Source organism: Aquarana catesbeiana, linkage group LG04 (assembly GCF_042186555.1).
Source record: "Aquarana catesbeiana isolate 2022-GZ linkage group LG04, ASM4218655v1, whole genome shotgun sequence".
NCBI classification, from domain to species: domain Eukaryota; kingdom Metazoa; phylum Chordata; class Amphibia; order Anura; family Ranidae; genus Aquarana; species Aquarana catesbeiana.
This window is the reverse complement of record NC_133327.1, coordinates 519283820-519308419: the sequence shown is the minus strand read 5'-3', so window position 1 is coordinate 519308419 and position 24600 is coordinate 519283820. Positions and strand designations below refer to the sequence as shown.

Below are 24600 nucleotides of genomic sequence, written 5' to 3'. Positions count from 1 at the left end.
ATCAGCCAGGTTTACAAACAACTGCAGCACTTTAGGATCTACCTGAGTGAAGAAAATTTAAAATGTTAATGTAAGACTTTGGGCTACACATTTGTTGGTGGATACTTGTGATGTGACCTAGTAAACAAATGAAATCCAATACAAAATCAACTAGTTAATGGGCCTGAACCATTGCCTGGTAGTAGGATAAACCTGTGCTTAAAGAACTAGTACTAGAAGTAGCCCTATGTACCAGTCATTTTTTTTTTATTATCCAGGCCTAGCAATGGTCAGTACCATTGTTCAGAAGTTTCTATATGGGAATAATTATCCTGTTACCAATTTGAGATTGTACGCTGAAAGCTAAGTAATGTACAATTTGTGGACTTTGACATAGTAGTGGTTTAGAGGATTAGTTTAATGTCTATTCATGATTTACTCCTTTTTTTCAGTCACAGAAGCTGGATTTGGTGCAGACATTGGCATGGAAAAATTCTTCAACATTAAGTGCAGAGCTTCTGGCTTGATTCCCAATGTTGTTGTTCTTGTTGCTACTATTAGAGCTCTGAAGATGCATGGAGGAGGGCCCAATGTAAGTTCTTCTGTATGTTACAATACTTAAGTGATCATTGTAGTTTTCCCCTTCTAAACCAACATTTGGTTTAGTAATGTGTTTACTGTAGCAGAAAAGTAGCTTTTAAAGCATACTGTATATAACTTCTATAAAATGAAAACTTGCAATTGCTATGAGCGTAGTGTTAAATATTCAAGATTTTTGTCAACATAATTTATTAAAGAACAACTTTTGCTCTTGGTGTGTGTTTAGTTTTAATAGTTAGAAACATTTAATGAACCTAAGAATATTTTTTCTGTCTCTTGACTCTCTGTTCAGAAGTCATCCTAGAGAGTTCAGAAAGGGTCTGAAGACAAACCGCTTCTGAACACCTTAAATGCGCCAAGGCTCCATGCACGCTGGGCTTAAAGTCTGTTCTCTTGGGAGTAAAAAATTCTCATATAGATTTATGTTTTTTCTGCCAGAAATCTCCAATCAGAACAGCGAACCAGAAGGTTTTTTTTTTTTTTTTCCTGCCTCTAAAAGCTGAGCTCAAAATATGTGTGTAATTGTCCTAATGTGCATGAACACATAGGAGAACATTGAGCTGCTTTTACAGGCAGAACACAAACAAAAAGTTTTTTTTTTTAAGCCAGTGTGCATTAAGCCTAAGGCCTCATTCTCACGAGGCGGACTCCGCTTCCATGGAGTCCGCCTCGGTCCGCTGGCTCAGCGGGAGATCTCTCCGTTGATCTCCACTGAGCAGGCGGATGACAGGTCCCTCTCTGCTCACTGAGTGGGGAGGGGCTTGTCAGGCGCCGCTGCTGCCTATGGAGGGATCGGATGAAAACGGACAGCATGTCCGTTTTCATCAGATCTCACCCAATCCGATAGCGACAGATCCGGACGTAGGGCCATCCGTCTGCTTTTTGCGGGTCGGATGTCAGCTGACATGTCTCCGCTGACATCCGTCGCTCCATAGGCTAACATGGAGCGCCCGTTCAGCTCCGCCATGAAAACTGACAGGCGGACCTGAACGGTCCGATTGTGTGAAAGGGGCCTTAGGCCTCTTCTACACGAGGCCGATCCACTCGGAGGAGGTGACCAGTCCATCTCTGCTCACCGAGCAGCAGGGGCCTGTCAGAGCACCGCCGATGTCCGTTTTCATCAGATCTCATCCGATCCGCCAAGATGCATTGCCAAACGTCTGATTTTAGTGGATCGGATGGCAGACGCATCTCCGCTGACATCCGTCTCCCCATAGGAGTAAATGGATGGCCTGCTCAGATCCGCCTGGAAAACGGACAGGCAGATCCGAGCTGGCTTGCCGTGTGAAAGAGGCCTAAGTCTTGTGTCACAAGTGTATGTGTGAACTCAATCATTTGTATAATTAGTTAAAAAATAGAACACCTCAGTTTACGAACTTAAAATGTAAATCAAAACAGCATAGTTTCCCTTTGATCCATTTGTTTAAATTCTTTGACATGCTCTCACCTACTCAATTACGAATTTACAGCTTATTTTTTATAATTCCAGGTTACTGCTGGAGCTCCTCTTGCAAAAGAATACACAGAAGAGGTAATAAATATTGAAACTGCTTTATACTTATTACAACATGCTGACTTAGAAAAGCAACATCACAACATGTATTTTACAGAGTTAAACTTTGTGAACTGATTGATATTTGTGGTTTGATCTATATCTTACTATTGTAATCAAGATGTAATGTCCGTCAGTATTATTATTAGTATTATTATTATACAGTGTTTATATTATGCAGTGTTTTACAAAATAAAGGGAGATGGTACAATTAAAATTTAAAGGCAAGAGGATTAGGAGGGCGCTGCTTGTGAGGGCTAAACGATAGGGGCAAGCAAAAAAATTTTTAGGGTAATTATTGTGGTTGTAATATTGTATTAATATTCTACGCCAGCACCCCTAGTAGCAGTGGTAATGATTTGTTAATAGTGTTGCTTCTGTAGGATGAATTTTGATTGATATGAGTGACTGCACGTTATCACTGATGCTTTTATTCTTCGTGCTGTTGAGTAAGCTTGACTGTTTAGGCTGTGCATATAAATAGGCTGTGCAAATAAATGGATGTGTCAGTCATAGCTCTCTTCTGCCCTATTTTTAATGGATCAGTAATCAAAAGGGCCAGAATGAGATTGAAAAACAATCCTGGAATGGAAAGCAAAAATCACGCTAATGTTTACTTACACCAATTCACATGTGTATAAGTGGACTGCATTTTGCCAACCCTGCTGAAGTAATGGTGTTTGTATACTATAGGGATGGGCTCATTCATGAGTTGGTCAGTTTTTTTGTTTTTGTTTTTTTTTTTGAAGCTAGAAGACCTTTTTTTTTTTTTAGTAGTCACAGGACTTTATTGGCAGCAATAAAAATTTAACCACTTCAGCCCCGGAAGGTTTTACCCCCTTAATGACCAGGCCATTTTTTGCGATATGGCACTGCGTTATTTTATTTTAACTGACAATTGCACGGTCGAGCGTTGCTCTACCGAAATAAAATTGATGTCATTTTTTTTCCCCACAGATAGAGCTTTCTTTTGGTGGTATTTGATCACTTCTGCGGTTTTTATTTTTTGTGCTATAAACAAAAAGAGCAACAATTTTGAAGAAAAAACAATATTTTTTTACTTTCGGCTATAATACACAATCCAATACAAAATGTAAAAAAATCTAATTTCTTCCTCAAGTTAGGCCAATATGTATTCTGCTACATATTTATGGTAAAAAAAAAACTTCCAGTAAGCGTATATTGGTTTGCGCAAGTTAGTCTACAAACTATGGGATATATTTATGGCAATTTTATTTATTTTTCTTACTAGTACTACTTACTAGTAATGGCGGTGATCAGCGATTTTTAGCGGGACTGCAACATTGTGGTGGAAAAATCAGACCCCTAACTGACACTTTTGACACTTTTTTTTTTTTTTGGGAACCAGTGACAGTAATACAGTGTTTGGTGCTAAAAATATGCACTGTTACTGTACTAATGGCACAGGCAGGGAAGGGGTTAACGGGGGCGATCAAAGGCTTAAGTGTGTCCCTAGGGGGTGCTTGCTAACTGTGTGGGGGATGGTCTGACTGGATGGAGACAGAGATCAGTGTCCCTGCTTAGCAGGAACACATTATCTCTTTCTTCTTCCCTGTGAGAACGGCGATCTGCCTTGTTTACATCACTGCAAATCACTGTTCTGCCTCTCTGGGAAACGATCGCTGGTGGCCGGCCGACATCGGCTCCCCTCTGTCCAATCAGCGTGTGCATGCCTCCCCCCAATGTCTATTGCACAAAATAATTACTACAAAATAGGGGATAGCTTTATAGCATTTTTATTAGTTTTATTTTTTTACTAGTAATGGTGGCAATCTGAGATTTTTATCGTGACTGCGACATGGCGGACACGTCGGACAATTTTGACACATTTTTGGGACCATTGTCATTAATATAGCGATCAGTGCAATTTAAAAGGCATTGATTACTGTAAAAATGTCGCTGGCAGTGAAGGGGTTAACACTAGGGGGCAGTGAAGGGGTTAAGTGTGTCCTAGTTTGTTTTCTAACTGAAGGGGGATGGGGACTGTGCAGGGAAGATAACAGATCGTCTGTTCATACTCTGTATGAACAGACGATCTGTCTGTTCTCCCCTCAGAGAACCGGAAACTGTGTGTTTACATATACAGTTCTGGGTTCTCCGTGTCTCAGCGGCGATCGCAGGAGCCGGCAGTGATCGAAAACCGCCAGGCACTCGCATCGGCAAGGGGGCGCGCGCCCCCTAGTGGCCACAGGGTGAAGCAACTTTGCATAACGTCGTTTCGGCCAGCCGTGCCATTCTGCTGCAGTACAACTGCGGCGGCTGGTCAACATGTGATTAAGTAGACCTACAGACTTGCTGTGTTTATTGGTAACATTTATTTGTGCTTAGACAGTGTACTGAAAAAATGTACCTTTTGTATGAAACATAGCCATTCCTACAGAAAGCGTGCCGAACAAGGCATAGTAAGTCGGTAAAAGGTCAGCTGCTGGAAGAACACAAGCAATACTGATAACTAGCCCTCTGCCTGCCTTTTTTGGAATTGCTTCCAGAGGTCAATTTCTTCTAACAATTTACTGCTCAGTCAGTAATATTGCGCTTTGTGAAAAATACTGTTGCGTATTCATTTTCCATGTAAATACATAGGGAATGTTTGATTATTGCAGTGGATTCTGATCCTCTGTCATGTTATTTTTAGTCTTTCAATGAAGAAACCCAGTAGGATAAAACCAATAAATTGAAACCCAAGATTTCATAAAATGTTCATCACTTAAGTATATGTGCAGTTCTGCTCACCATGCAGGCACCAAGGGCTTTAAGGTTGTGAGATTGCATATTTGGTCATAGTATTGTTGAAATTTGTTCTCAAAGCTATGCCCACCCAAGTGTTAAATCCACTGAGTTTGTGTATGTATGTGGGAGTCTGAGAGATATCCCAGTTGGAACTCTCAGCTTCATCTCCACTATAGAAGTGTTTCTAAAGCCTTCTGTGTGGCATCAGAGCGGAGGCTCTCCTGGCTCTGTTCACCCTCTCTGGGCAGATTGATAGCAGCAGAAGCCATTGGCTCCCGCTGCTGTCGGGGACAAGGTGGCTTCCTATAGGGACATGCTCCAAAGATGAGGAGCAAGGCGTGTCGGTGGGGGACCCCAGAGGAAGAGAATCGGGGCTGCTCTGCACAAAACCATTCTACAGATCAGTTAAGGATGACAAGTTTGTTTATTTTTATTTTTTTAAAAGAAACCTTTTAATATCACTTTAATAAACCCAGCAAGTGAATCCAGTTCCTTCATTATGTAAAAATCATAAGCAGCGAATCCAGCCAAGAATCTGAGACCACCTTTAAATAGCCACAGCTGGGAAGCCTTCATTATGTAGGGGAAAATGCATATTTAATGTAAAATAGAAGAATATGGCAAGTGAGTCAGCTTCCTAGATGCCATTGTCACTAGTGACATTAATTGCCAAGTGAATATTTTAACTTTTGTTGCATTTTCATCGTGTTTTTTTTTTTTTTTTTTTTTTTTTTTTTAGTTATGAGCTACTTCACCCTTTCCCAGTTTTGTCCTCATTAATCGTACATTAGGGGCACAGAAGTACTCGGGTACATCAAGTTATTCTGCTGCCTTTTGGAGATTGGATATGCACAAACAAAATTAATAAGGACAGCCTAGTATATATAACCCCTCTGTTCCATCCTGCCGCAGTTTTTTTGCTTTTTTTAGGAGAACAAAAACCTTTTTTCAAGATTCTTTTTCTTTTATCCCCTGTCACTTCCTGCTCTCCAGAGTCTTTGCGGCGGTGTTGTATGCTTTCTGGCCTGGATTGATACATACTCTGGAGTTGACAGCGGTGCCAGCTTAAGGGATTTATGGCATGCCCTTTGCACCTTTGATTTTGTGAGTTGCCATTTGTCTTAAAGAGGAACTGCAGTCTGCTCACATAATTTGTAATAAAAATCTCTTTGCCATTCTGAAGCTTCCCTTCAACCACTTTGCATATTTTTTATATACTGTAATTCTGTACTTGCCAAATATGCTGTAGAAATCTCCTTCCACTAAGTCTGGCGGCCATCATTTTAACTGTGGGCAGCTGAAACTGCTGCCTGTTCACTTCCTGCATTTACAGAGACATGCAGAGGCACGCTTCAGCTCTGCAGCTCTCATTGGCCCTCTTATGACTCACCCCCCCTCCCTTCATGGCAAACTTTCACAAGAGTGAGCTGTATAAGGTATTTACTGGCAAAAAAAATGTTTTACTATCCAAAGTTAAAACAAGGGCAGAAGATTTAATAGATGGAAAGATGAAAAAAATGATTAAAGTTTCACCTTAACGAATGTCATTTTAAGCTATACTTAGATTTGTGCCCTCTGGTGGTTTTTTATTTTTATATTGACCTAGAGATTTTCTTCAGTCTCTTGAGGATCTGCAGCAAGTGTACTAGATGAACGGAGTTAACAATTAATGTACCTTGATGTGAACTCACATTTGTGTTTGTGTGTATATGTATGTGTGTGTGTATGTATGTGTGTATATATATATATATATATATATATATATATATGTATGTATGTGTTACACAATCTCCTAGCACATACGATATTATACTCCTGCTTTTAATTGTTCAACTTTCCAGCATCCCTGCAGAGATTGGTGGACCTCTTTAGTGCTCTGGCACAGCTGGTGTCTTAAGGGGTCATAGCCATGGTCTTGGAAAGAGATTCCATAGGTTTTATTCAAACTTGTTCACCATTCCCATTCCCACCATTCTGTATTATACTGAATCTCAAGGTGCTTCAACCCCTTGCTCTGGGTACAATACCACATTGAATCTTCCCAGTCGGTCACGGTTTCCTTTTTATATGGGAGACCTTTTGACCTCTGTGGAAATCGAGGATGCTTACTTGCATGTCCCCATCTTCCTGCCTCAAATCTACCTGCATTTTGCTGTGGGCATACAACATTTATCAGTTTGTTGCCTTCCCTTTTGCCTGCTCCTTTGGGTTTTCACCAATGTGCTATCCTCTGTTCTTGCTCTGCACTCAAGGCTTCCACATAGTGAAATATTGTCTTCTAAAAGAACAGCTTGTGCTAGTCCTTGTTCTTGCTCTGCTTCACTTTTAGGGCATCCCCATAGTGAGATATGAGAACAATCTGCAGGTTTCATCAGCCAACATCCTTCAGTTTTTCTAGACCCCACATGGGTTCAAGGGAATCTTTAATCTTTAGAGGTCAGCACTGTGATCTCATTGCTTGGAGTACCTAGGCCTAGCCCTGGCACAGGTGTGCGTAGGGGGTGTGCCTGGGCACACCCTAATCACTCTGTGCGGCGCCAATTCCCCCTTGTGCCCGGGCTCCCCCCCCATGTTGTGCACTCCCCACCGCAGTGCTGCTGGCTTTCCTCCTCTTCCCTGGTTGTTGCAGGGATGTTTCAGGGTGGATGGCAGGGGAAGGGGGGGCTAATCAATGTTATTTACCAGCCCCTTCCTTTTCTAAATGAGCACAATCACTCACTGTGTTCAATCCTACAGAGTTTACTATGCTTCCATTTGTAAATGAACCGGAAGCCACTCAGCATAGATCACTTCCCATTCATTCACTGTTCAGTGCACCTGAGGCTGCAGAGAAAGGCAAGGGTGTTTGAGCTTTTGGGTGCACACCCTAATGCAATAGGCTGCGTACACCTTTGAGCCCTGGATATGGTCCTGTCCAAGGTTTTCCTTCAACTCTTTCATGCTTTCTCATGAGGTTTCTGGGCTTAATGGTGGCTGCCTTCAAGGCAGTCCCTTATGCCCAATATAAATTCAGACTGTTAAATCATATAAATACATTCCTGCAAATGTCACATAGGAAATCTATAGATTAAGTAATGACATTTAAGTGGAAGCAGAGGTCTTATTGCTGCAGAAATAGCTGAGTGAAAACCACAACACTAACACCAGAAACCACTTTATCCATCAGGAGCTGTCCATGGAGGTTGGTGCGCACTTGTGTGTTTTTTCTGCTGTAATCACCAATGGCAGCTAACAATTTTTCAGTATGTAAGTGCGATAATCTCTTAGCTCTTTGTTTCCCAACATGGGGTACACACCATGACATTTAGATTGTAAAAAGAATAGTGACAGAAAAAGGTGGTTTATGGTTGTGGTCTGTGCCCTACTTGTGAATGTAAATAAAGCACAGTTTGGTTGCCATAGCTGAGCACATACAAGGATTCAGTCGGTGTTGAAGACTTTTTGATCAGTCACCGAGTTTTTAGTTTCCACACTAGTATCTCAGACAGGCAAAAGTAACGTTTGTGCCCTCACACTGCACATGTTCAGCCTACCCATGAGTTCCTGGTCTGATTAGAGGGGATTAGGAGGCTAGAGGTGAGGGCTAAAGCACAGCTGCAGAGCACAAGACAGCAGTGAACAGAGTCACACGTGGGGTATGTGACTTGTACTATCATGACCCATTGTGATGTAGGTGTAATTAAAAGCTTGTATTTAAACACTTGCCAGCTAGCGACTTACCAATTCCACCCCCTCTTTCCACCGCAGCCACCTTTAGCGGCTCTCCTGTGTGATAAGGTAGCCCGCTAAGAATGCGACCAGTGATATCTGGTACCTGGGAGACAGTGAGAGGAACCGATGTTTTCCTTTCCTTCCTTCTTTCATTCTCATGTAAACAAGCCATTAGCAACTTGAACATGCATCTGATTAAACCGATCTTGGTTTGATCAGATGTTTTGGCAGGCAGAGGAGAGATCTGGGGTCCGATAGACCCCAGATCTCACCATAAAGAGGGCCTGTCATGTCCCATGCTATCATAAGGGATGTTGTTCATCCCTTCTGATAATGAAATTCATAACTTTTTTTTTTTTAATAAAGATGGTGTATTTTTTTTTTTTTAAATATGATTATTATACAGGGTTTATATAGCCCTAACAGTTTGCACAGCGCTTTACAATAAAAAGGGAGACAATACAGCAACAATACAATGTAATACAGGAGCTTTAGAAGGGCCCCACTCCTGCAAGCTTACAATCTAATAGGGGTGGGCTGGTGGAACAAAAGGTAACTGGGATGAACTGATTGGAGAAATAGAAGATTTGGTTATTAGCTGAAGGCAGGATAGGTTTCCCTGTAGAGATGAGTCTTCAGGGATCGCCTAAAAGTGGACAGAGAAGGAGATAGCCAGACAGATTGTGATGGTGAGTTGCAGAGGATGGGAGAGGCTCTGGAGCCAAGGGAGCTAGAGAGCAGGAGGTCTTTGGAGGAGCCGAGAGGGCAGTTTGGGTGATATTTGGAGACAGGATTGGTGATGTAGCTCTGTACAGAGTTATAAATGGCTTTGTATTGTTCGTGTTTTGAATTTTATTGGGCAATGGGAAGCCAGTAGCGGGATTGGCAGAGAGGGGTTGCGGACACTGAACAGTTGATAAGGTGGATGAGTCTGGCAGCAGCATTCATGATGGACTGAAGAGGGGATAGCCTGTGGAGAGGTAGGCCAAGGAGGAGGCAGTTACAATAGTCGAGGTGAGAGATAACAAGGTAGTGAATAAGTTGCTAAGTGGTTTAAACAGTTAAAAAGGGCGTATACTGAAGATGTTACAGAGGTGAAGTCGGCAAGATTTGGACAGCGATTGGATTTGGGGCTGAAAGGACAGGTCAGAGTCCAGGATTACACCTGGCATGAGGGGAGGGACTGACAGTTGTAATATTGATCTTTATGGAGAATTCAGGGGAGGGGGCACGGGCAGGAAGAAATATTATGAGCTCAGTTTTAGAAAGATTATTTGAGGAAGTGGTGTGACGTCCATGCTGATATGTAAATTAAGAAGTTAGCAATGTGATAGGAAACTGAAGAAGTGAGGTGAGGGGTAGAGGGATAGATTTGTGTGCCAGCATAGAGAAGGTATTGGAAGCCATGTGATGGAGAAGAGGTGTCCAGGGACAGAACCTAGGGGGCCCCTACAGAAAGAGAAGAGGGGGAGATAGTTATAGGTAACACTGAGGGAGCGCTGTGATGGGTAGGAGGAAAACCAGAGGAGAGCAGAGTCTTGAAGGCCAAGAGTGGAGTTTTTTGATGAGGAGGAGATGGTCAATGGTATCAAAGGCTGCAGAGAGGTCTAGTAATAGGAGTATGGAGTAGTGTCCATTGGTTTTAGCAGTTGGTAAATCATTAGTGAGTTTTGGTAGGGCAGTTTCAGTGTAGTGCTGCGAGCAAAAGCCAAGAAGGTTCAAGAATGCTGTTAGTGAGGTAGGAACTCAGACGGTTATAGACTAAGCATTCTAAAAGTTTAGAAATAATTGCATCATGCGGAAACACACACGTAGGTCCTGCACACAAATGTAAACGGCAATTGCACCACATGTGAGGTATCTCCACCAACATCAGTGCAAGGTAAATCATTTTAACACCAGACCTTCTCTATATCTCTAAACTGGTAATCTGTAAAGGTTTTTAATCGTCACCTATGGAGATTTTTAGGTACCACAGTTTGCTGCCATTACACGGGCTGATGCCATTTTAACCGCTCCTGGACCAGCCGTCGCAGTTATACTGAGGCAGGTTGGCTCCCCTGCACAAAACCACGTAGCTATACTTGCGTGGTCCGGATAGCAGGCGCATGCGTGCCCGCTGCACAGCGGGGGTGCTAATGCTCATGGTCGCGGTGGCCAGGAGAGACAGAACAGGGACGAGTGTGTGTAAATACACACTTCCCTGTTCTGACAGGACTGACAGATCTATGTTCCTATTAGCTAGGAACCATGATCAGTCACTTCCTCAAGTTAGTCCCCTCCCCCTTCAGTTAGAATCACCTCCCAGGGTACATAGTTAACCTCTTCACCGCCCCTAGTGTTAACCCCTTCACTGCCAGTGACATTTTTGCAGTAATCAATGCATTTTTAATCGCACTGATCGCTGTATTAATGCCAATGGTCCCAAAAATGTGTCAAAATTGTCTAATGTTGCAGTCATGATAAAAATCGCAGATCACCGCCATTACTAGTAAAAAAAAAATAATAATAAAAATTCTATAAATATATCCCCTATTTTGTGGACACTATAACTTTTGCGCAAACCAATCAATATACGCTTATTGCGATTTCTTTTTTTTTTTTACCAAAAATATGTAGAAGAATACATATCGGCCTAAACTGAGAAAAAAATTTGCTTTTTTAAAAAAAAATGGGGATGTTTATTATAGCAAAAAGTTAAAAATATTGTGTTTTTTTTTTTTTTTTTTTTTTTCAAAATTGTCGCTCTTTTTTTGTTTATAGCGCAAAAAATAAAAACCGTAGAGGTGATCAAATACCACCAAAAGAAAGCTCTATTTGTGGGGGAAAAAAAGGATGTGAATTTTGTTTGGGTACAACGTCGCATGACCGCACAATTGTCAGTTAAAGCGACGCAGTGCCGAATCGCAAAAAATGCTCTGGTCGGGAAGGGGATAAATTCTTCCAGGGCTGAAGTGGTTAAAGTTTTGACATGTTTGGTATCTTTTTATTCAACGTAACATCTTTTATATTTTGCTTGGGTATTGTATTGTGTTTTTGTGCATTACAATTAATTAAAATGTATTTTTTCCCCAAAAATATTGCGTTTGAAAAACTACTGCGCAAATACGGTGTGACATAAAAAATTGCAACACCCACCATTTAATTCTCTAGGGCCTCTGCTTTAAAAATATATACTGGTTGGGTGTTCTAAGTAATTTTCTGGCAAAAACATGTAGATCTTTACATGTATGGGAAAAGTGTCAGGTTAGGCCCGGTGTTGAAGTGGTTAAAATCAGGTCCACAGGGGCACAAGAACTCACCCCAAACTTTATCCAATGCTACTAGAGGTTGATGGGGGGAGAAGGGGAAGGGCGGCTGATAGTCCTCTGGCCCTGTTTAAGTACAGTTACTACAGTATTTAAAAGCTCAAAGGTATACAGCTTGTCAGCTTTGCGCCATCCCGTGGCCCTGACTTTAACTAAACATACATGAGGTTTAAAAGGATGTGGACGTGTTTCTGGTGGTTTTGGTACAGTACTCAATGTTGTGGGTGGCGGATACAGGTTTTTTGGAAGTGGACTGCCAAGGGGTACTCAAGTGACATACACCTGGGAACCACTGTCTTGGCTAATGCAAATTGCCATTATTTGCCTTTTTTATATAATTCAAAACATCTGGACAAGCAAACGCATTTTGTTTAACTTGTTTTGATGGAAAACCACTTTAGGGGAGCTATGATTTAGACTAGTCAGTTTAGCCTGCTTGACTTCATATGGCTGACTGTAACGTTCATAAAAGGCCCACACAGGCATGATGTTCAGGGCTCTTAATGCATGCTTGAAAGCATTAGTCTAGCCATATGCTCCAGCACTAACACAGAACACTAGTTATTAATTATTCACATACTGTGTGGAAAAAACAGCATTGTCTCAACTGCGAAAAGACAGGGAATCAATGTGTTGAAGTAAACTCCAACAGACCTAAGAACATTTTCTCATCTGTCTTACAGAATCTCAAGCTGGTTCAGGATGGTTGTTGTAACTTACAGAAGCAGATCCAGATTGCTCAGCAGTTTGGTGTTCCGGTTGTGGTTGCCTTAAATATTTTCAAGTAAGTTCTTCCACAAAGTGGTTAAAATGAAAGAAAATTTTTGGTGTGGGAAACATGGAAGCTGCCATTACTAATGTCTTATTCTGCATATGCCAGTTGCTTGTCTGACAAATGTTTTTCAGTGGCTTCAATAATTTGAATCCCTGATCCAAAAACTGCATGCAAATAGGGACTGTAATCTTTGTCATAGTACTGGTTCCAGCTCCGTATATTATTGAAATCACTGGCTTAGCATAATGGCCTAGCATCTGGCATTTTCAGAAATGATGGCCCCCCAGAGAACCCCGTGGTTGCTTCACCTTTTAATAATTTCCTTATTTGCTGTATGTGAACTTGGCTGCATGTGCCTAAGAGATCACAGTAGATCCAAATATCAAATGTATGTTATAGATCTGAAATATAGTTCACTTTTCTGCTTTCAAAAGCTATTCTTTATAAATCACAGGTGTCTAATTAAAGATGTATACCTTGCTCCATTTCTAAAAACCAAGGACTTTAACAGAAAATATCTGTAAAATCTGGCTCTGTTCCTGGAAATCAAGGACACTTTGCAACTGTTGAACTCCACTTAGCATTAATTGCACTAACAATGGGAAAGAAGCATAATCCCAACTCTGTTTCAGTCTCCCTTTGACAATAACTGAGTAAATTCAACTTTGGCTTTCAGTCTGTGACAATGCCTTTATTTTTTCACACTTAGGGTCGGTTCACACTGGGACGACTTGGGATCCGACTTGTACGCCCTCAAGTCGCCCCAAGTCGCCCCAGAAAGAGATTCACATTTAAGTGAATGGGAGCATCTTAATAGACACTACTGAAGTCGCTCCGACTTCAGAGCGTACTCCCTGTACTACTTGGATCCGACTTGGTAGGCGACCTGTACCATAGAAATCAATGGAAGTCGCCTCCAAGTCGGATCTCTCTCTCAAAGTCAAGCGACTTTGCAGGGAAAACCCCTCCCTCCCAGAGAGCTGATTGGCCACAGCCAAAGTCGCCTGTCCTTGAAGTCGCGTTGTAATTTGCTAAAGTCGCGCTGAAGTCGCGCCGAAGTCGCATTGAAGCCGCGTTGAAGTCGCCGTGCAAAGTCGCGTTAAAGTCGTGTTGCCCCTGTGTGAATCGAGCCAAAAGTCTACATCTTGTTAGGGAGTTAAAATTTTTAATGCCGTGATAGGCAATATTTAGCCAAATGTTCATATCTAAACCCAACAATAAAATGTAACATATTACAGCTTGTATGTCCTTAGCAAGTCTGCTCAGGTTGGGTTCATGAACAGTTGGCAGATCTTGCTCAACGTGAACTTTGCTGCAAACCCCATTGAAGCGTATGGGGGTAAACCTTCAAATCTAGTTACATTCTGGCAATTTCTAGGGCTAATAGACTATAGTCAAACATTAGACTTGGGAGCTCAGAGACGGTCATGTTGGACATGGGGACAATTTAAAACAATCAATGATAGTAAAAAAAAAAATATATTCCTACACAGATTTGGCAACTCTCCCTTAAAGTTCCCACACACACTAACACTATGACTGCTATGGGCCCACCCTAGGGGGCTGGGATATCTATTCAAATGATTACCTGTTGGGACTGAGCTGACCAGGGGCAAAGGGCTATGCACTGCACTATAGGTTTTTCCTTATTTCTGGTGGTAAACCTATAAAAGGTTTATGTCCCAAATGTTTACTGCAAACCCAAACCTCATTCCTTGTCCTCAATATGATGGCTGCATTTTATTTCGGAATGAGATCCTTCTTCTGGGGATTTTCTTTCTCATTTACTTATACGAACAAAAGGTTTTCTGCACGCTGCAATAGTTGTTTAGGATCAGAATCCTTTCGCCCTATATACAGTATATCATACCATATATTCCACTTGGCGACCTATTTTTTTTGGTTGATGGGAAAATAAACCATCACAGTATTATTGGTTAAATTACTTATGTCACATAATCATTTTTTCTGAAGAGGTTAGTTATTTTGTGTTGTGTATTGTAGTAGCTCTACGGCTGGCTTGTATGAGTAAACTGGCAAGCTGCTTTTAGAAAACATGAGTGAATCAGCACTTGGCTCTTTTACAATATTTTGACAGAACCATCTGTGCCTGGTGATATGTTTTCCATGTTTTGCCTGTATGACTCTATTTAAACGTAGTAATTGGTTAAAATGAACCTGTGCTGCTCTTCTTGTTTTTTTTTTTTACACCACTAGCGGCCCCCCCAATGTCATATGACGGTGGGACGAGGCAGCTCTCGTTCTGGGCGGACGTCATATGACGTGATCGCCTTCCCGAGCCACTAGGGGGCGCGCGTGTGCCCGCCGTGTCACTGGGGACCCGATGCGCATACTTGGCTGCCACGATGTCCGCCAGGCACCCGCAATTGCTCAGTAACTGAGCAGGACCGTGGATCTGTGTATGTAAACACACAGATCCACATCCTGTCAGAGGAGAGGAGCCCGATGGTGTGTCCCTTGTACATAGGGACACCGATCGGTCACCTCCCACAGTTACAATCACCTCCCTAGGACACACATTTAACCCCTCGATCACCCCCTAGTGTTAACCCTTTCCCTGCCAGTCACATTTACACAGTAATTAATGCATTTTTATAGCACGGATCGCTGTATAAATGTGAATGGTCCCAAAAATATGTCAAAAGTGTCCGATATGTTCGCCTCAATATCGCAGTCACAACAAAAATCGCAGATCGCCGCCATGACTAGTAAAAAATAAATATAAATGCTATAAATCTATACCCTATTTTGTAGACGCTATAACTTTTGCGCAAACCAATCAATGTACGCCTTTTGCGATTTTTTTTTTTTTTTTTTTACCAAAAATATGTAGAAGAATACATATCGGCTTAAACTGAGGAAAAAATTTGTTTAAAAAAGAAAAAAAAAAAAAATTGGATATTTATTATAGCAAAAAGTAAAAAAATATTGTGTTTTTTCAAACTTGTCCCTCTTCTTTTGTTTATAGTGCAATAAAAAAAAACACAGAGGTGATCAAATACCACCAAAAGAAAGCTCTATTTGTGGGGAAAAAAATGATAAAAATTTAATTAGGGTGCAGTGTTGCATGACCGCGCAATTGTCATTCAAAGTGTTACAGCGCTAAAAGCTGAAAAAGGGCTTGGGCAGGAAGGGGGTGAAAGTGCCCTGTATTGAGGTGGTTAAAGTGCTGCCTAAGAGCAGACACCACAAGATACCTGCTGTTACTTTTATTACCCAGACACGCAACTTCTTTGCCCCTCTCTGATTTGGTTTCACTTTGTTATTGAGTAACTCTGAGCTCATGACTAAGCCTGACCAACTGCCAGTATAATGTCCAGTAAGACCACCATAGTGCCTATAAATAAAGGCATGGTCACTGGACAGGGGGATAGCAGGAGGTAGAGCTTAGCCATCACGTGTGAGAAAGTCAGATCTCCGTATCCGAGTCAAAATAAATTGGAGAAAAGCACAGAAGAGGCTTTTCTGAGTAATATTGGTAATGGCAGCTATCTTGTGATGAATTGATTAGATGTACATTAATAAAAAAAAATTCAACACGTTTAGTACTTTTTTCATTAACTTTTATTGTGAATATACATTGTTATAGATACTTTATAATACAGTGATGTAGGTACATGCAGGTACCATAACTAATTTTGCCTATTTTCAGGAATGCTCTGAACTCTTTCCAAGGTTAAAAAGTTCTGTGGCCGTACATCTTTTTTGGGGAGTGGGGTTGCAGGAGACTGTGCAGAGACACATTGTGCTTGTATTCTATAGTCTGTTCAGGCCTGAGGCAGGGGTGTATGTTCAAGAAGCAGGCTGTGATTGAGAAAAGGGGGTGTGTTACATATGCAGGCTGTGATTGGTCGGGGGTGTGCTGGCTAAACAGACTACCAAATACAGGCATGCTGTGTCCTGTACCTCTGAATGGCCAGCCAAATGATGAAAACTGACCACACAAGAACAGATCAACTTCTGTGCTTCTTGTGGTCAGCTTTGAACAAGGAATAAAGGTGACTAACAGGATCAACCAGGTACTAAAGATGGAATAAGTACATGAAAATAAGAATATGGTTTATGAAATACCCATATGTGAACACACACACAAATATTTACGCTAACATACACTTTAATATGGATAATGGAAGCTGTGTTTTTTCATGTTTTTCTTCATAGAACTGACAGTCAGGCGGAGGTTGACCTGGTGTGTAAAATTGCTAAAGAATCTGGTGCTTATGATGCTGTTCCATGCAATCATTGGTCATTTGGTGGAAAAGGAGCCATAGAACTGGCTGAATCTGTAAATGGAGCCGCAAAACAACATGTTAACTTTACATACCTATATAATTTGGAGGTAAGCATTAGATATATTCAGTAACTCCTTTAAGACTTACTTACAAGGTATTGATAAAAGCATTGACATTTTATACTCGTGAAATGTGACTGGTTGGTTGATTAGCTTTCACATTTTTGACAATGCACTGTGTATTGGATATATCCTAAACCCTAACACCGCAACACTGAACTGCAAGACAGTGTATTTAAAGGGTAACTCCACTTTCGTTATGAAAAAAAAATAGCAATTAAAAAAAGTGTATACATTTGCGACACAAATCCTATTGTAATTGAATGAAATGACCTTCCCCTTTCAATCTGCAGCACTGTAACTGTATGTAAAATACAATGCAATTTGGCTATCTGGAAGCGTTTATGTACACAGATGGTGTACAGAACCCCCCCCCCCCCCGATATGTTTTCTGCTTGTGTGGCTTACTGGTTTTCCCTGAAGTCTGCACTAAGATGCAATTCAAATTTCAAGCATCCCCTGCAATAAAAATGTAATTTTTGGTGAGATACTCCACAAGGGAAATCTTGTTTAAAGGGATGCAGACCCTGCCAATTTTCTCAGAGCCCTGCTGGTGCAGCCTGACTGATAATTATAAAACCACTCCCATACAGATTGTCCATACTGCATATGGACATAAACGGCTCTTTCTTCAGAATAATAAAAGGTAGGAATCTACAAGAAAGTTTGTTAAAATCCTTGCAATGTACAAAGATCACCCAGAGGAGAATATGTTTTTTTTTCTTAAAGTGACGTTACTCTTTAAAATGTATTTCCTGTATGTTTATTGCATCAAAACATTATAGCATGCTACAGCCCTAGTTTATACTTGCTGTTGGTAGAGCTGTAAAAACTGGCAATTGAGTCTTGTTCTTGAGCCCTTAAAGTGTTTATAGATTAATTCACATTGTAGTCTGTCACTACCACAGGCACATAAACTCCCACGAAGGCCAGATTGGGAGGCCAGTTAACATAACAGTATGTCTTCCTCTGTGGGGAAAAAAGCAGCATCCTGAGGAAACCACACAAAAGCACATAGAGAATATATAAATTCAATGTAGATCTTGTCTTCCTAAATGTAATTTTAAAATGTCATCTTTCTTGAAGTGAATAAGTTGTTAGTCCCTTCCAACATTTATACCCATCCGATAAAACTCACATTAGAACCTCAATATGCAGTATAATGCACTACGTATGTTCTCATACAAAAATAATTCTTCATGACATCAATTTTGACACAATCATGTATTTTTTTTTTAACATGATATTGGAGAAATAAGAACTGTAATGATCTTCCGAAAATTGTGTTTGTAGCAAATTTCGTTTGTTGGAACAGCACATTCTGAGTTGTAAAGATAAGCCAGTGGGTCAGTGAGGATAACCCATAGATTGCTCAACATTCACAATAATTGTTGGGTATTGTGGATAGGGAAAGGCTGTCCAAAGAGTTTGAGCATAAGCTAATCTCTGATTACAGTTCACCCAGGCTGATGCTGCATCAGTCATGTCAAAGAAGTGGGTCTCCCCTCAAGTTACAGGTGAGATGGATATAGTATGACCTAAGGGACATTGAAGTAATTGAGTTTTTTTCACATCAATGTACTTGTCTCTCTGCCTTTGTAACTTAGTGGAGAAGTCAGGGAAAGTAGAAACCTTTCAATCATTAATGGATATATAAAGAAGACATTACAGCGCTGTGTAAAAAATAGCAGCCAACACAGCTATAGACCAAAGTACCAAAATGTGAAAAATAAAGTGTAGCGCTATAAAGTATAAACAGACCATTAAACCAATAATGGATTAAATATCCCAACATACAAACAGTGCTGTTCATAAGTATCAATAGGAAAAAATAACTAAATATATTACAAATTACTATAGTGTCTAAAAAATATGATTTAGTGAAATCAAAAACAAAAAAGTGCCACACTAGGACACAGAATGTCCAATCACACAGGAAATCAGAAAGTGTCACTGATTAAAGGAAAAGTCCAAAATTTGGAGAAGATGATCACATAAATCCAGAGGCATGTTTATCAGACATCACTCAGAAGAGATTGAAAAGACAGGTAAGCCACCACCAGTAATTGTAAGGGGGCTCACCAGATGTCGATGACTTGGAGAGGCTTATGCCACCCAAGTCATAAAGGCTTATATTCAGCTATCTGGAGAGATGCGCCTGCTTAAACAGCCACGATAACTTGGTGCAGATATTCCGGACTTCAACTTGTGGATAATATTCCAAATGAAGAACTCAGATCAGGTAATCAGGTAAAAGAAATAGAGAACAAATTCCCAAATCAGAGTTGCGATTTATGAATGTAGGAAGGAGAGTTGTGGGTTAAATTGCAGATCCGGTTTTCTCTTATTCGCTCGACATGTTGCGCGTCTGAATAACGCTTCTTCAGGAGCTAAGGATAGTTCTGCTGAATATATGTAAAATACATCAATAAGTACATATACAATGTAGACACAAAACATATTTTAAAATATAATGCCAAACATTTAATAGGAGATAAAGTATGTTCCGACCGAATATAATGATCACATGGAAAAACCTCATAAAGGAAAATGGTCACCCGGGGGCAGACGGTGAAGCCAAGTAACTGGGGAAGCTATTATGAAGTATATATGGTGCATACATACATCTGTGTAGAAGTGTCAATTCAAATAGCCTGCTATATGTTAAAATAAATTTGTATGCCCCCATAGGGAATGTTAAAGGTAAACATTAATCAGATACCCGGAAGAAGGTAATTATGCTTCACTTATTAAAGCAAGTATATAATATTTTAGAAGGAGGCATATCGGGTATTTTAATAAGTACAGGCAGTTAAAAGAAAATCAATAGCCAGAAAGAAATATATATACACACATTATATATTTCTTTCTGGCTATTGATTTTCTTTTAACTGCCTGTACTTATTAAAATACCCGATATGCCTCCTTCTAAAATATTATATACTTGCTTTAATAAGTGAAGCATAATTACCTTCTTCCGGGTATCTGATTAATGTTTACCTTTAACATGCCCTATGGGGGATTTGGAGGCACTACAAATTTATCTTAACATATAGCAGGCTATTTGAATTGACACTTCTACACAGATGTATGTATGCACCATATATACTTCATAATAGCTTCCCCAGTTCCTTGGCTTCACCGTCTGCCCCGGGTGACCATTTTCCTTTATGGGGTTTTTCCATGTGATCATTATATTCGGTTGGAACATACTTTATCTCCTATTAAATGTTTGGTATTTATATTTTAAAATATGTTTTGTGTCTACATTGTATATGTACTTATTGATGTATTTTACATATATTCAGCAGAACTATCCTTAGCTCCTGAAGAAGCGTTTTGTAGACGCGCAACATGTCGAGCGAATAAGAGAAAACCTACCCGGATCTGCAATTTAACCCACAACTCTCCTTCCTACATTCATAAATCGCAACTCTGATTTGGGAATTTGTTCTCTATTTCTCACTGTTGGATTATATGTATAATAAGTAGGGTTTCAAATTGCATGTAGGGTAGGAAATATCAAATATATAATATCCTCATTTGGACAATGTAACAGTTATAGTATTTATCTTCAATTTTGTAATTCAAACTTAATAAAATAAAACTATTTTTATCTTTTATAGTCTAACTACTCGTGTGCCTCTAAAGTCCAATTTACTAGCTCCTATACTCCATTTATATAATATAGGGACGTTGACACACCATTTTAGCAGTACCTACAGTGTCGCCCTGTTTTTAGGTACATACCCACTTGGGATTCCTTGAAATAACTTGCAACTAATATGTTGTATATGCACAGTTTTGTGTATGCAACCCATTACATTTAAAAGTAGAACGGAGTAAGGGAGGTTTATAGCCTCTGTCTAGGACAATGTCCCATCTGAGATATTTCCCTTCATGTCCTGTCACATAGCCACAACAGAAATAGAAGTGAAATCCCTCCAGGGTGAGGGAAATCTGTGGTAGTCACTAGAATGCCCCTGGAAGAATTCCTCTTTATTCCCGTTCTTGTAACTATTCAATTTTGAGTCACCAGGAATGGTAAATCTTCCTAACGGGGACACCAACAGCAATGACACCTGACAGGTGTTCAAGCCCCTTTCCACTCTATAAGAAAAAATAAAACATTTTTGCCCTTTAGTTATATTTTAAGGTAAAATGCAATGTCGTTTGGACCATTTTATAATTAGGTTATACAAATTATATTGAAATACATAGTAGTTCTGTAAATAAGGGTTTGGGGTTGATTTACTAAAACTGGAGAGCGCACCATCTGGTGAAGCGCTGCATAGAAGCCAATCGGCTTCCATTTTTTTTTTTTTGTCAGCTTAATTGAACAAGCTGAAGTTAGGAGCTCCTTGGCTACCATGCACAGTTGCACCAGATTTTGCACACTCCAATGCCCGACAGTTGTGCAGTACCTCACTGAGTTTGCACAACACTGAACATGTGGGTATAGATATTTGGAGCACAGGACATTTCATATTCAACCTGAGTCTCGCTCCTGGTCTGGATGTATGCATGTGTGGCTGTGGTGGACCTTGGAGTGTGGTGATTTGTGACAACGTTGTCAATTGATTGTTTTTAATTAGTGGGGGTATTTGAATGTAGGGCATTTGGATATATTGAATTTGGATATATATTTTTTGTATTGTGAGTCAACGACTTTTCTGATGAAGAATTTTTCAATTTGTGGTACACTGTAGTTGGTCCTCCAGATTTAACTTATTTTCTGAGGTACCCTCTTTGGGTCTCGGTTTATCTTCTATCCAGAAGCATGTCCCTGGTCTCCAAAAACTCTACCGTTGCCTGTCTCTTGTAGCAGGCGAGTCCGTTGCATGTCTGCAGATTCTGACATTTTACTGTAGTGTTACATATACTGAAGATTATGTGCTGCCCCTTAGTGATGTCAGAGGCCTCATTTGGGACTTCTAAATTACAGCATGCCCAGACTACATTGAGAATGTAATGCTTACTTATGGGGATGAATGCCAAACAAACATACTATAGTTACATGACCTAGATAGAATACAACCCCTGTAACCTGGTTCTGTGGCACAACAAAAATTGCCATTAACCTCAGTGCTAGACAAATTTTTTTTTTTTTTTTTTTTTTTATGTACAGTATAGCCCTGAAACTATGAACATATAGTTCAGCTTGTTCTTTTTTCCCTTACCACCCTGTTAATACCTCGTTTGTGCCCATTGTTTCCTGGCCTTCATACATTGGATTATGAGAAGCAACTTGCACAACATATTTTGTGATAAGAGGATAAAGTCTCGCCCATAAAAAAATCCTGTAACTAGCATATATGGAATATAATAAATCTCTGGCATAACGAATTAAGTGGGCTTTCTGATTTAAACACAGTTGCAACGTTTCCTTGATAGTATTCAGAAACTGATTTTACTTGTTTATAACTGATCTTGTTGTGCTGGCTGTGCATGCATCAGGTTTGCAGTTGATTAGTTGATTTTTTTTAAATTTCAAGAGATTTAAATCTAAATTTGACAACCTGAAACCCTTGAATATGATACCTGGCGGTGGACTAGTGAGGCCCAGGAGATGGGTCGGGAAGTCAGACACTGCCCCCTTAACAAGGGATGAGTTATCGGCTGTCAGGACAGCTGAATGTAGAAAAAAACATTGCCAGGAATAAAAAATTGTGAAAAAACGGCGTGGAGGTCCCCCCGAATCCATACCTGACCCTTAGGCCCTTTTTTGAAGGGAACCCCCATGCCAACATTTAAAAGAAAATTGGGGGGGGGGCTTCCCTAAAAATCCATGCCAGACCCCCCCAGGGAAGGGGCACCCCCTCCTCCTGAACTATACCAGGCCACATACCCTCAACATGGGGGGATGCTTTGGGGGCAGGGGGGGCTCCCTCTCCCTCAAACAATCTTGTCTCCCTCAAACAATCTCAGTCGTGCAACGTTGTACCCAAACTAAATTGATGTCCTTTTTTTCCCACAAATAGACCTTTCTTTTGGTGGTATTTGATCACTGCGGTTTTTATTTTTTGTGCCATAAACAAAAAATGCAACCATTTTGTAAAAAAAAAAAAAATTTTCCTTTTTGCTATAATATCCCAAAAAAAGTAAAAAAAAAACATTCTTCCTCAGTTTAGGCAAATATGTATTCTTCTACATATTTTTGGTAAAAAAAAATCCCAATTGGTGTATATTGATTGATTTGCTCAAAAGTTAATGTGTCTACAAAATAGGGGATAGATTTATGGTACCTTTTTTTTGCGGGACTGCGACATTGCAGCGGACAGATCGGACACTTTTGACACTTTTTTGGGACCAGTGACATTTATACAGCGATCAGTGCTATAAAAATGCACGGATTACTGTATAAATGACACTGGCAGAGAAGGGGTTAACACTAGGGGCGATCAAAGGGTTAAATGTTCCCTAGGGAGGTGCTTTCTAACTGGGGGGAGTGGACTGACAGGGAGTAGAGAGAGATCGCTGTTCCTAATCACTACGAACAGACAATTTCACTCTACTCCCCTGACAGAACAGGGATCTGTTTTACACTGGCAGATCCCCATTCTGCGCCTCTGTGGAGCGATCGCGGGTGGCCTCCTGCGGTGCACGCGTGCCCACAGATTGCCGCATACGCGCCAGACGTACATTGATAGCGATTCACGTAGGAGAGCCAACCTGCTGCAGTACAACTGTGGTGACTGGTCAGAAAGTAGTTAAAGGCGAAGTTCACCTTTTTTTTTTTTTTTTTTTTTTTTTTTTTTTTTTTTTTTTTTAAATCCAGAGCTCACCTATTTACCAGTATTCCATTAAAGAGGGAGTCCTGCTGAAAATTTTTTTTTTTAAAGTCAGCAGCTACAAATACTGCAGCTGCTGACTTTTAAAATAAGGACACTTACCTGTCACAGGGTCCAGCGATGTCGGCACCCGAGGCCGAACCGTCCCTCGGTCCTCGGATGCTGCGCCGCCATCTTCGGTATGGGAATCCAGGAAATTAAGCCTTCCCTACTGCACACCCGTGTGTGTCCCAGCAGACAGCACGGCGTGACAGGAAGAGGCATAGACTCCCGTGGGAGTCTATGACTGGAAGTGGGTGCAAATACCTGTCTTAGACAGGTATCTGCACCCCCCTCCCCCCTGAAAGGTGCCAAATGTGACACCGGAGGGGGGGAGGGTTCCGAAAAGCGAAGGTTCAATTTAATGTACCTCAGTTGCAGAAAAATACAAGCTTTCTTTTATTTTGAGAAGGATGCCTTACCTTAGCCCTTGCTACATTTCTTAGAACGCTTCAGAGACTCCCTGGTATACAGACAGAGGAACCAGCTGAGGTTTACCAGCTGGCCTTATAAGCACACCTTTACCCATCAACTAAATTTTCCTAGCACCCCCGGCATGTCTCCACATGTGCATTTGTCTGGCTTCCCCAAGGTCCCTTAAGATGGGCTCATGCAGCCCACGGGACACCCCTGATGTAGTGCAAGGGTCTGTCTGATTGGATACAGAGTGATTGGATAGATGGTGTGTCATCCTATTATATAGTTTTGGTAAATCTAAAGGA

The 24600-nt window shown here is 40.7% G+C and overlaps 1 protein-coding gene across 1 annotated transcript in view; it reads left to right on the top strand.

Annotated features, from left to right (window-relative positions):
* Positions 1–24600, top strand: part of MTHFD1L (methylenetetrahydrofolate dehydrogenase (NADP+ dependent) 1 like) — a 455506-nt gene that overhangs the window by 292750 nt on the left and 138156 nt on the right. Inside the window, exons 21-24 of the mRNA XM_073627780.1 lie at positions 432–571; positions 2069–2110; positions 12585–12685; positions 16859–17036. Of these exons, the coding sequence (XP_073483881.1) occupies positions 432–571; positions 2069–2110; positions 12585–12685; positions 16859–17036 (461 nt within the window). The remainder of the gene's footprint in view (positions 1–431; positions 572–2068; positions 2111–12584; positions 12686–16858; positions 17037–24600) is intronic.